This window comes from Penaeus vannamei, chromosome 8 (assembly GCF_042767895.1).
Source record: "Penaeus vannamei isolate JL-2024 chromosome 8, ASM4276789v1, whole genome shotgun sequence".
NCBI lineage: Eukaryota > Metazoa > Arthropoda > Malacostraca > Decapoda > Penaeidae > Penaeus > Penaeus vannamei.
Window position 1 is genome coordinate 40,858,934 of NC_091556.1, and position 13,865 is coordinate 40,872,798.

The 13,865-nt window shown below is 36.1% G+C and overlaps 1 protein-coding gene across 2 annotated transcripts; it reads right to left on the minus strand.

Annotated features, from left to right (window-relative positions):
* Positions 1-381: 381 nt before the first annotated feature.
* Ube4A (Ubiquitination factor E4A) lies at positions 382-11,798 on the minus strand. Of its 2 annotated transcripts, none has more exons than XM_027364304.2 (14): positions 11,675-11,798; positions 10,267-10,420; positions 8,574-8,895; positions 8,058-8,385; positions 7,462-7,682; positions 6,982-7,194; positions 6,418-6,612; positions 5,528-6,222; positions 5,143-5,346; positions 4,742-4,883; positions 4,431-4,532; positions 4,024-4,186; positions 3,656-3,831; positions 382-3,290 (listed from the first exon to the last, which is right to left on the minus strand). In XM_027364304.2, exons 2-14 carry the CDS (start codon positions 10,407-10,409, stop codon positions 3,099-3,101), a joined length of 3,096 nt encoding a protein of 1,031 aa, XP_027220105.2. In that variant the 5' UTR covers positions 10,410-10,420; positions 11,675-11,798; the 3' UTR covers positions 382-3,098. The 2 variants fall into 2 exon arrangements, with proteins under 2 accessions (XP_027220105.2, XP_027220106.2); XM_027364305.2 differs by having other exon boundaries at positions 11,642-11,734.
* Between the last annotated feature and the right edge of the window lie 2,067 nt (positions 11,799-13,865).

Here is a 13,865-nt window from a genome sequence, read left to right on the forward strand (position 1 = left end):
AATATTCCAAACAGTTAAGAATCTTTAAGAAAGGCAGGAAAGAATTTCAACTTTGGACTTCTATTAAACATGAAAGACCTCATACTTAGCATGATGTATGATTCTAGTGTCAATAAAAGAAGAACCACTTACATCTTATTGCAGGATTACTTGTACTGCTAGTAATACCCATTTACAACAAGTCCTGATATTGCAAAATTTTACAGCATTATCTGTGATTTTCATTTGCCACCTTCAAATTTTTAACCAGCATCTTTTCTCTTTCTCATACTGAAGAACAAAGGAACATAAATTCTGGATTTACATTAATAGTTTAACTTTCATTTATGCAGAATATACTGACCTGTGTGGAGAACAAATCTAAGGATATTAAAACAACAATTAGAAACAATAATTTCCATATAAATGTGTCCATTTATCAAGTAATGCCTACTGCCAGTTCAACATAACATGTATATAGTTTGTCAACAATAACTAATCAAAAAGTTTCAATTACATCTTGACTCAAACTCGATATGGGCTAATAATTTGTATGATCAGTTCTTATAGTTCCTCATTGTACTGACATACCACCAATCCATTTCCATTTAATACCTAAACACCTGACCCACACTCTATGATGATAGCGTTACAATAAAGTTCAATACTTTGGTTTCTAGACATAAAAAACATGCACTTTCAATAACACTGAGACATTCATTAAATATAAAGATGATATGCCCTTTACATTCAACCTTAATACACATCCTAAAACCTAGAAGGAAGAAAATCACTGAAATTCATTAAATTAAATATAATTGAATTTTACAGATTACCTCCCCTATCCACATAAACTAATGCTTAATATTAGTGTCATATCAAGTGCAATAACATTCAGCTAAATTATGCACTAAGCTCTTGCATTCAAATATTATGTATGTTATATTCATTGATTAATAACAAAATGTTTAACAGCAGTCAACAATTCTACAAAAAACACAAAAAGAAAGAGACTGACAAGGATGTCAATACATGTAATAATTTCAAGAAAACTTCCTCAAAAAGAATTTTAACAGCCACATTCTAGGTTACACGCATGAAGCTCAAAAGCACTCCCACATGATTATCCATATCTAAGTCATGATATTACTAGAAATGTATATTACGAGTGCTTACCTAGTATAAGTTTTAATAATCAAAACGTACAATAGTCCATATTAAGTCTGTCATTTAGCATATTTTGCATTTTTCCCATATTTCGCAAAATCCTAAGTAACTAAATATTCATGGAGTTGAATTGTGAAGACAACTATACAAACATGCCATGTCTACTATGATTTTAGTCCATCAATTTTGTTTACACTAGGTGGCTATAGAAGTGCTTAGTCACAAAGGCATCACTCACTAGTCCTACCTATCTCGCATGTTTCCCCTTTGCCTTGATTTTCAGAAAGATTCTTTTTTATATTCTAGTGCTAATAGTATTGTTCAAAATACCACAACAATCATAATGTCAATGATGATAATAACAATACCATTCCTGAAGATTCAAGGAATGGGAAATCAGTACAATTATGTAAGTCCTACAAAGTTACTCCTGGTGGCTGAGTCCTTGTGAAGTCATCTGTGTAAACAAATTTCCCAAAACAAAAACTACAGTGAGAAATTTACTCAACACCAATGGGTTATTGAATAATTTTGCTGAAAGCTTTGGTCCCTAGGATTTCCAGTGAAGACTTTATAATAAATTCCTTTGAGCTATATCAGGGAATCATTCAGTGTGAACATGAGTATTGAATTTAGAGATTGTAACTTTGTACATGTATTGTGGGAGTGCAGTGTGCTTACCTTGAAGTCATCATTTGAAAAATCTTGTAAGCTCTATTCATTTGGAAACTAATATATTCCTTAAACAAAAGAACTGTTGCAAGTTTTGTAATTTTAATGACTGACTAATTGTCCATGAATAACCAACTGTCGGTAAAAATGCATTTTTTTTTTTCTAAAATTGTCAATCCCTGAATTGTTGATTTACTGGAGGCAATCCACAATATCTGCACTATGGACCTATATCTAGTGTGGAAGTGTAGTAAGCAACTTTGAATGTGGCTGTTAGTCTTGTGAATAGAACAGTGGATGCTCTATTACCATACTTTCAAACATAATCCAGTAATTTTCAAACGTTCCACCTACATGGAAAGGCATCAGTATGAATGTAATGCAAATCAAATCAAACACCTGTATTACTGTTACAGTCAAAATAAAACATTAAGCAAAACAAACCTGAAAAAAGAACACAAATTTGCAATTATATTATACTGAATCTATTGACATGAATACTAAATAAAACAAACTTTCAGTATGACTCCTGTCTGATTTATACAATATCATATACAAAAAATAAAGATGTTAGCTTGTGCATTTTTGCAAAAAAATGTGGATAACAGGGATTACAATATAGTATCAAATATGCTGGTTAGTTTCCAATATGAAAACCAACAGAATTCTTCATTCGTAAAAGTACAAAATGCAAGGTCATATCACTATACTTTCATATGAGTAATATACATCAAACTTTTTAAAAACTCAAATACAGAAGAAACAAATATAATGCATATGCACACACGTATATACAAATAACTGAAAAAGGTCTTTCTGAAACATTACACATACCTATGGACACCGATATTTAATGAGATGATCAATTCCTCATTTCTATGGTATTTTTATTGTTTACCTAACAGTTTTATCCTGCAATTCTCCCTAATATACATTTAGCTCTCCTTTCTCTTATTACTGTAAAGATTTTTATTGTAAACAAGAAAATAATTATATTTTCATTACACTGGGACTTGTATTTGACACTGCAGTCAGAGGTACCCATTTGCATCATATGTTAAAATTTACTGTACTGTATATATATATATTTTTTTTGGGGGGGGGCCTGCTGAACACTGATAAATCCTCAGGTCTTGCAATGCATGAATCTGTATTACATTTATGAAAAACTTTGCCTTAGTCTGAATTTGTAATGTAATTTGCATAATCAGGTACCCTTGTATCTACCTTGTATCCCAAATCTGTTCAATCTGCAAAGTCCACTAATCTCTTTTTGTATTTCAAGATTCTTTGAGTTCTTTTTCCTTCTGCATATTTCTCCTCTTGGATCGCATTTCTTCAAGCCAAGTAACAATTCTGTTTTTCAGTTCAGTGTTTGGCTGAACTTCTTCCATGGTCAAAGGTTGTCTATTAAAAGGATCGGTTTGGTCAGAAAGCAGATGTCGTGCAATGGTCTGGCGATCACAGGTTAGCTATGAAAAAAGAAAGGGAAAGACTGATGAACTAAATACTAAATTAAACACTTGTATACTTTCAAAATATTTTACTCCTTTAATATGGTGTGCATGACATAATCTTGTCCTAAGCAGAAACCTAAATATGAAATTTAATTTATCTGTACTTTTTATGTGATGTGCATTACATTTAACTACTCCTTAAGCAAGCATGAAAATATATGGGAATAGAAAAACACAACAGGAAGATTAAAACACTCTACAAAAGTACAACAAAATAATCTCAATTTACATAAACAAAGACTAGTAAATATCTCGGAGCCTCAGATTAGATCCCTTACAATCTTATTATATCCTAGTACAGATCATCAATCCACACTCACCTTTGATGATGGAAGGATGACAGGGTCAGTCATGAGATGAGACATGATGGGGTCAAGGAACTCTTCTGGAGCATCAGCCACTATGTCATCCTCTTCTGCTTGTACTTGTCCAGCCTCTTCTACCTTCTCTGCCACAGTCTGTAGCTCTTCTGCTAGACCCCTACGACCAATGCGACCTGTTAGCAGAATAACAAACAAGTAACCATTATCATCTGCATGATAAATGTTAATCAATAATTCTTTAAGAAAATATAATTTGGATGTTCAAAACTGTTGCAAATATGAACAAAGTTCTTAAAAGTAAGTTTCTGAGACAAAGTATAATATTTACCCAATAGCAGACAAATAAAAATAGCCAGATTACTTACATAACACATCTTGTGCTTGTGAGAATAACTTTGGTGAATATGACCTCCCATCAGCAGATACAGCTAAACAGAATGCTGCATCGGAAAACAGATGTGTATAAATAGTACAGATGTCTGTGACTATCTCTCCCGGGCGAAACTCATACTTTTCCATGTCACGGACCTGGAAAACGAAGTAAGAGGGTAATGGAATTATAAGTAGCTTTTTCATTTTTGGAAAAAAACACTAATCATATAATTTATATCAACTAACACTATATATCATTGTATGAAACCAAATCATTATCATACGAAGTACAAGATCACACAAATGCTTTTCTGTCTGATAGAAATACACATCTACACCTCATCAAAAGAATAATGTAATTAAAGATAGCAGTTCTAAAAAAATGGTTCTTCAGGCTTACCTTTAGATTTCTTTGCTTGGGCCCAACAAGAGTGGATAGAAAATAGTTAAGCATAGCAGCCATACGGTCAACTAAAGTGGAATGGGTAAACATTTGCGGAATCTGCAATATAAGAAGTATGTATAAGAATAATTGAAGACACTTATATTCAAGCTTTTCTGTTCTGTTTCTTTTCTTTCAAGAGAAAATGCTTTGTTTTTTTAAAGAAAAACTCAGCTTGCACAATACTAAACATCCCTATATCATACTGCATAAACTGCAGAAATTTTATCTACTTATCACTATTCTTCTTCAACTGATATATATTTTACCTCTCTGGTAAGCCTGATCAGAGTTTTTATAGTGTGACCACCTAACATGTTGTGGAAGCGAGCAAGCAGCATCATGTGCTGCATGTTGCGTTCACGCTCTGCTCGTTGCTCTGTGGGGAGGGATGCCCAGTCGCCTTTGTCTCTGATGGGCAAAGTGATCATTTCGTAAGTAGATTGATAAATAATTTCCCTAATAATATTCTCTTATGTAATTCCTGCACTACTCATTTTCATGATAAGTGTTACATAACTATGAATAGTAGTAACAATCATTATCAAGAGTACATCTTCCATTAATCTCATCTCTGAACCATTCCATTTGAGTATCAGTTTACAGAAAAATATTGAAAATGATCTACTTCCAAGTAAAATGTAAATCCCAAAAGAAGCACCAGTATTACCTTTCCATCTGACTCTCTCTTAGCTGTGACATATAAGACAGCCCCTCATCCAGTAAGAAGATAGCATCATTCATTAGCAAGTTAACAAAGCGTAAGAATAAGGGCGGCTTAGCTGCTTCCATGTTGGCAAGGGCTTCATCTGCCAGGTGAGTGAAGCTCTTTCTGTGTTTGGGGGATTCCCAAAGATACTTCATGACCTCATACCTAGAAAAGATAATCTTATTATAAAAAGCAGTTTGCTCTTCTTAAGAGGCACTAACATTTGTTCTTATATCTAACCTGTATATATATACAAGTTACTTAGCCAGATAATACTGCATGACCATGTCACCACTTTTAGCAGTTCTATACATCAGTTAAGGAATCTACATACACTAATACTCACATGGGTCTTCTGTAGTTAAATTTATCTTCAAATGAGACACTCTGTCCTGTCATTTCAATACTAACAAACACATGTATGAGAGCTGTTACAAGATGTGAGGCTGCTGGGTGGGCTGTAAATAGCTGTTCTCTATAACCAGCCAACAGTCCTCCAGTGTTAGTACTCTCTGGTAAAAGTGTCTCCAAACACTCTGCCAAATGTGCACGCAAATGTGGGTTGTTCATGCGATGCGGGGAACCCATGAAGACAATTATGAAAGACATTAGATGTGGCAGCACTTGAGTACCAGTACTGCTCTCAAAAACTTGGGCACTATATCGTCTCACAGCACTGATTGTCTCTGTCAGCGTCTCAACCAAAAATTCTGGAATACAAGCAAGATAGATGTGGTTTTCCACTTCCTCTGGCAGTGGAGCTTTTACTTCTCTTAAGCTGGTAGGTAGAGTAGGTTGATCTTGTGGGGTGAGGGCTATTTGTACCAGCCATTCAGCAGTGGCTGCTAAGAACTGTAATAAATTTTCTACCATTACAGGTTCAAATATTGCTGCCTTAAAGGAAAGGAGGTTTGTGGTGCGTGTTTCCATGTGCGAGCGCATCATCTCTGTTGCCGGGGAACCTTGAGCAGAAGCTTCTTGCAACTCATGCTGCATCCGTCCTAATTCCTGAGACAGCTTGTGAAGCTTCTGTTGCACCACCTGTACAAAAAATTATTCTAAGCACACTTTATCAAAATAACAACTATTTCTATGATCAAATCAAAGAAATAGATTATTACAAAGAATGAAGGTACACAGCATAAATTCCAATCAAATTATATTTCTCATGTATAAAAAATAAATACATTTGATATATCGCTAAGAATGAACTCTTGCTAAATACTTCTCTCTTACCTGAACCCCAAGGTGAAGAGCTCGGTGAGTTAGGAAGAAGCAAGAACTGATAAAGGAATATTGCTTAGGGTGTAAAGGTGGCTTGTCTTCTTGCTGCGGGATGAGGGTGGTCTGTCGCCCTAAATCTCCAGTATACGCACCTACAACGCCATTCTCATTATTCATTCTTGGAGCTGAACAGTATGTTGGGTCAATCTGAAATATTTTTTTCCAAATTAATTTATCTATTTTGTCAAACACATAAAAAAGTATTCATCTATGTAAACTGTCTCTGCATAATTATCAAATGCTCCTCAGGTTGATTTGTTCTGATCATTTTGTATTACAGCAGATTTTTTTCTACTACCAATAAAGTCAAACAGAAAAAAAAGTGGTCGATGGATAGAAAGAAAGGTAAGGACAGATAGACAGAGAGTCAAATATATATTTAAAGACATATTCAAGGTAATATATTTTGGAACTACAAAATCACACAATAAATACCTCTGACCTACAGACAAGGTAATTGTAAGGTGGTAAAACAAAGAGCATCTTAAAAATAACAAATAAAGGCAGTTCTCTCACCTTTAAAAACTTTGCAGTATTGAGGTCTTGAGTGAATGGCTGTGCTAATTGTAGCATCACCACCCCCAGGTTGACCATAAAGCCATCAGACACATACACAGCAGCTGCTAGAGGGTTTCCTCCTTGTACGTGCCACAATCCAGCACGACCGCTGTTTGATTCCAAGCATGACTCTACCCAGGTTAAGAGTCCGTCTTTTGCCTTCGGTGATACCTGAATGATAAGGAAGAAATGTAGGGTTATGTGTAAAATTTTCTTAATTAAATCTGTTGATGAAAGAGCTACAGATATTAAGTAGGCTTATAAGTTCCCTAACTACTTCATTTCAAAGTTTCTATAAGGTAGTCATATCACCTTCATGTACAATAATAAATCACATTTTGAAGGAGTGAGCAGAATCTACTTCATAATTCACAGATCGAACCCCAACTTTAAACTCAATCATCACACATTCACTAATGAAAACCACGCAAGAATTACCTTCAAAAGGGAATAGAATATCTTATGAAGCCTGGCATTAATTGTGTTCTGTGCTATCCAGATGCTGTTCTCTGTGTCTTTATGGGTGTGGTTCGGTTGTGAGGATGGCTTCTCAAAAAACTCAAACTGTCCCGCAGGATGCTTGGGGAGGCATGATATAGACAGGAGAGCACCTAGGGGCGTGTTTTGGTATCCTCGGCCAGAACGGTCCTGTGTTACTTCTGGCAAAAGAGGGAACAAAAAATTAAATAGGAAATGCACATGTCTTGGATGTAAGAAGAAAGATAAAAAATTATATAACACAAAATTAATTATAAAAATAATATCACTACAAAAAATACTATACTCCATTTTAAAACATAGTTATATAGAAAAAAATATATAAATAACATGAATATAGGGACAAAAAATTATCATTACATAAGTCTGGTCCAATTTCTAAATAATATTTGCACTAGCATATCATGACTACAACAAAAGTTAACATACAGCATGTTTCAACTAATATAAGAGTGCATTATATTTTGCAGCAACAAATAAAAAGTAACCATCAGTTTTGAGAAATTATATTAAACATTTTCATCATAAATACTTACTGTCTGGGGTTTTGGTGAGAATTTCTGCTATGTGAGGACAAGATGCATAAAAGTCCAAAACATCCACAAGTTGATAGTCAACTGTCATGAGTGAACAATGCATTAGTTTTTTGGTGATATTAACTATAACCTCATCAAACAATGGAGGCACAGGAGTTCCCTGATCAGCAAGGTGATTGAGGAGTTTCTGAGTTAAGTCCTCGACAGCGGCCTCTCGACCCAAGCCTCTCAGCAGGACATCAATTAATTGGCGATCAGGTTGCTGTCCTCCATACAATTCTGGCTGTTCTAAGGCTGTGGCCAGGTTTGTAATAACTGCAGCTTGTACCTTTTAAGATATGTAAATTTTATAATTTCAGTCCCAAATAAATCAAACAAATCACACTAAATCAGTTAGTGTAGTTTGGGCATGATATAATTCAAAGTACAGCATAATGAATCCAATACATATTTTTCTTGATATTTCTTTGGTTCATGATTTATCCTAAATAAAACTTTAAATACTGATAAACCTACCTGTTGAGCTAGATGGAAGTGTGGACTACTACGGACTGCCCAGCACCTATAGTATACCTCACAAAGATATACCACAACTTCAGACCTCGCAGCCTCTTCCCTCCCTCTGTTTGAATCGCCAACCAAGCAGGCATCTGGGGACTCCAGCAGAAGTCTCTCAAACATGACAAACTGGAGGGATTCGGTGTCTAGCTTTCCTGCATCAGGTAGTAGGACAAGAGGACGGGAGTGGGGTCCTTCCCTCGTTGTAACTAGGAGGAGGCTCTCCAGGAAGGATGTTATAGCATCACCATCCACTGGACTGGTTCTTGAAGACTCTTCTCTGTAATACAAAACACTTCTTTGATCAACAATTCAAAGTACTCTGCATTTTATACGTCAATTTCTTTTTTTTTCAACACTTTTCTTTCTTTCAGGTGCTGTAAAGACCATTCAAAGAAATATCATTTCTGAAAAAAGTAAACTCCATACAGTAATGTGTAATAACACAATACATATGTACAATATTATTCTACCCACAATTTGTATGAAATGTCATGTAACCATGCATATGAAAAAGGAATGCAAGAACAGATAAAGCAACTGCCACAAAGAAAATAGAGAGATATAAGCATAAGGCTAACTAACTTACATAAATCAATTCCTAAATTTCATTTGCTTTACTCATTTCATCTTTTCATATTTTTTTTTATCTCACATAAATTACTTATAATGGAGTTGGTATTAGCAACCCTGACAATATGTCTATCTATGAATGTATAGACAATATATAAATCACATATGCTCAAACTCGTCAATGAGGGTGAGCAAGCCAAAGTATATTTTTTTCTTGCATTTCTCATGTAAAGAAATTTTACAAACACAGTAGAAGACACAAAATGCATAAACCATTTTAACATTTTTTTCACCTGCATTTCGGGCACAATTTTGAAATAGTTTGGTATCAGATTATAAACTTATGGTAATTTCTAGTTCCAAATTCAAAATCTAGTTTCTTTCAACTCTTAATTTTATTTTCAGACCAAAAGAACAGTAATGGGCAGTAATTAGGTTCCTGGTAGTGTCTGGCATATTTCCCTAGAAGGTGCGGGAATTCTGGAAGATGCCGCCGATCCCTACATATACCTAGCATTCATCCATTCACTGCTTTCTTGTGAAGATCATGAATTTATTGATGATAAGGGGGAATCTGATAGTGACAACCCCCTAGATGATAGTGATAAAGATATGGATTATGTATTTGGTGAAGGTTATTCTGAGAGCAAGGAAAGCAATGATGATGAGTACGAGGGGCCCTCTGCCACCACTTTCTATTTATGTGATTTGTATGATTTTGTTTTTAAAATTAGTTTATTCTGTTTGTATACATAGTTTTACTGAATAAACTAATGGTTGCATGTAAAATATGCTGGAAGACAGCATATGAAGCACATCAGAAGCAAAAGGAAAAGATGTGGCAACAGCAGAGGTGGGGAAGTCCCGGTCTGGCAACCTAGCACGGGGATTTAAAAATGGCGTGCAAGATTTCATTTGTGTTTCTTGGTTGATTTAGAGTTGTTTGGGCAAAGAAAAAAAAAAAAAAATTGTAACCTCTGGGGGTACCCAATATGTAAACTAATGTAACACAGCGGGTTAAAAGTAAAAAATAAAAAGTAAAAAGTAAAAAAAAAAAAAAAAAAAAAAAATACAGTACCTTTCCCCAGGCTGCTGAAGCACAGACTGTGAATCATTGTCATCATCATTCTGCTGCTTCTGGTGTTCTGACTGAAACTGCTCGGCCTCTTTTAAAGTGCTGAACAGCGCAGCAAATGGGTTGCTTTGTAGATCCTTAGACATCTTTACATTACCTGTAATATCCAGAATATTTTGTTACCTCAGAATTCTGAGATGGTGTTTAACTACACATGTATTCTATGATTTCTATTGGGAGAAACAATAGACAGAACTGTTGCACTTCTATGATAAGAATACAGAATACTGCATAATAGAGGAACCGAACTGATATTCACTATTATATAAATTAACCTGTAGAGGTGAACGATAAAGGATTGATGTGCCTGCAGAGACAAGTTATTGCAGTGGTCTCCATTACTGTTAGTGAAGGCCAAAAAACTTCTGCATTTCTGGTTAAATCAGAGCTTAAAGATGTCCATGATGTTTCATTTTTAAACAACATAACCAGTTCAAGCTCTAGCATGTCATAATGTACTTGGTAGAGGTTTGTTGGCCTTAGCTAGCATACCAAATGCATGACAACCGCAATTGTCTGATTAGCTTCTATCAACTTTTACCCTTTTTAAATCTTTAAAAGATAATTATTAATTAAAGTCAAACTAAAAATCATTATTCTTATCCCTAATAACTGTTCATCCTCTTCATTCTCACAGTAATTATCAACTCAGTCTGCTTATTGGCAATATTTTCCTACAAATGTAATACCTGTTTTACAAAGATACCGAGCTAACATGATTTTTCTCGTACCAATGAGAATCTCTGAATCTCAAAGGTTTTCCAATCAAAACAATTCAAGTGACACATAAAATATAATCTAGCACCTTAAATACTTATAATGATTCCTAAACTGCACTTGCAACTATCTTATTTCACCTTCTGTGATTTTCAATGGACTAAGCACACTGGAGATGTCATACTAGTCCGGCCTTTTACTAGCTTACTGATTCTCCTAGAATGTTTCCTGGAGGCTTTTTAATACAGCAAATGGGTCATACCATACAGTGTAATTCTTTTGCCTTTATGGGAATAATACTTTTATGGGGATAAACCCAAAATATATAAAAACCGAAAAAAAATTGTAAATTACTGAATCACTTTGAAACACATTCTTGTGGATCAAACATCAATCCTCGGACCTTCATTACAAGTTCATCATGTTTATTTTCAACTTCGAAACAAAACTTATTTCGAAAACAATAAAGCCAAAGAAATAAGGCCAATTTGTTTCCACGGGAACACCTACATTCCCAATTTCTCTAACCAACCTCTCTACACGCACCTCCTTGAACTTCCAACACGATCAAATCCAAAACCACTTCCACCACTCATCTGACCTAAATCATAAAGCCACTTGACACCAAACTCACTTTATCTCGAAAACACTAAGCACAGGTCCTCCTCATGCTTGTCTTGTTTGGGTTCGCAATGACGTAATGTTCTAGTCATGACGTGTCGTCTGCTCTCAGCTGACATCTGCGTCCAACACTTCAGTTGATCGAGCCAAGGGATTATTAACCTTATGCTAGGTTTATATAGTGTATGTAGTCCCGTCTTATGGATTGTCTCGGTATACTTTTGTGCATGCAGATTTTTTTTCATTCCTCCTCTCTGGCATTGATATATCTCCCGGGGGTGCTGATGGTATGATACCTCGGAGGAAGCAACCAAGGGATTATGAGCTTATGCGAGGACTATATAATACATATAGTCGAGTCTTGAAATGTACTTTGATATACTATGTAAGTATGATTTTTTCCCCGAGAGTGGAGATGGAGGCATATTATAAATTGCAACGTGAATGTTGTAATGTTGGAGATGGTGGCTCGCTATATGTCAAGAAGTTTGGGGAAAGTTTTGCGGTGTGTAGGATGACAGGAATTTCAGTTGAGAATGTATGATTTTTGTTGTTTGCTCTCCCGTATTCCCAACACTGAAGCTTCATATATGAAATTAAACACAGCCACATGCTTGCGTTTATTATTCACGTATCTATGAGTATTTATTTATCTGTCAATCTCTCTCTCTCTCTCTCTCTCTCTCTCTCTCTCTCTCTCTCTCTCTCTCTCTCTCTCTCTCTCTCTCTCTCTCTCTCTCCACTTTTTCTACTCTGTCTGTCTGTCTGTCTGTCTGTCTGTCTGTCTGTCTGTCTGTCTCTCTCTCTCTCTCTCTCTCTCTCTCTCTCTCTCTCTCTCTCTCTCTCTCTCTCTCTCTCTCTCTCTCTCTCTCTCTCTCTCTCTCTCTCTCTCTCTCTCTGTCTGTGTGTCTGTCTCTCTCTCTCTCTCTCTCTCTCTCTCTCTCTCTCTCTCTCTCTCTCTCTCTCTCTCTCTCTCTCTCTCTCTCTCTCTCTCTCTCTCTCTGTCTCTCTCTCTCTCTCTCTCTCTCTCTCTCTCTCTCTCTCTCTCTCTCTCTCTCTCTCTCTCGCTCTCTCTCTCTCTCTCTCTCTCTCTCCTCTCTCTCTCTCTCTCTCTCTCTCTCTCCTCTCTCCTCTCTCCTCTCTCCTCTCTCCTCTCTCCTCTCTCCTCTCTCCTCTCTCCTCTCTCTCCTCTCTCCTCTCTCTCCTCTCTCTCTCCTCTCTATCTATCTCTTCTCTCTCTCTTCTCTCTCTCTTCTCTCTCTCTCTCTCTCTCCTCTTTCTCTCTCTCTCTCTCTCTCTCTCTCTCTCTCTCTCTCTCTCTCTCTCTCTCTCTCTCTCTCTCTCTCTCTCTCTCTCTCTCTCTCTCTCTCTCTCTTTATGTTACCTGTATGTTACCTCATCCCTCTGTATTATGAACATCTCTCACTGTAAATTATAAATTTGTTAAACGTTCAATATCTTGTATTTGTCCGTTTTGGAAAGGATATAGGTTGGCTTCAGTTGACATGCTCAAACACTCTCTCTGACGGTTTACGTGAGTTCACATACTGTGGATTCATTTAACAGTTCGATTACTTGCACATTATGTCAAGGTTTGGACCACAAGAGCACGCACTCACAGACACACACAAACAGACAGACACACACACACACACACACACACACACACACACACACACACACACACACACACACACACACACACACACACACACACACACACACACACACACACACACACACACACACACACACACACACACACACACACACACACACACACACACACACACACACACACACGCACACACACACACACGCAATTACAACTCGTACATATCACTTGTTTTCTCTTACAACCCATTCTACACACATCATTGCAGGTCCCCTTTTAGCAAAAGTACGAAAATATTTAGAGAAACGCATGGACTCAATGAAGAATCATAATTTTATTATTTTTTCTTAATTCCTTTCATATAGAACTTTTCAGAACACTGATAAAGAAAAGCCTTGTGAAGAAGCCTTAGCACGTGAAACGATATTTTTTCAGGTAGTGATATCTCTCTATGACCTTGCAATGCTTCTCAAGTACAATACCAACAAAGAAACAAATTGCATCACAAAGGAAACTGCAAGAATGTGCCATATTTGCTATTTTTACGAATAAACTGCAGTCGAGAGGGAGGTATCCGTGATTTGTGCCT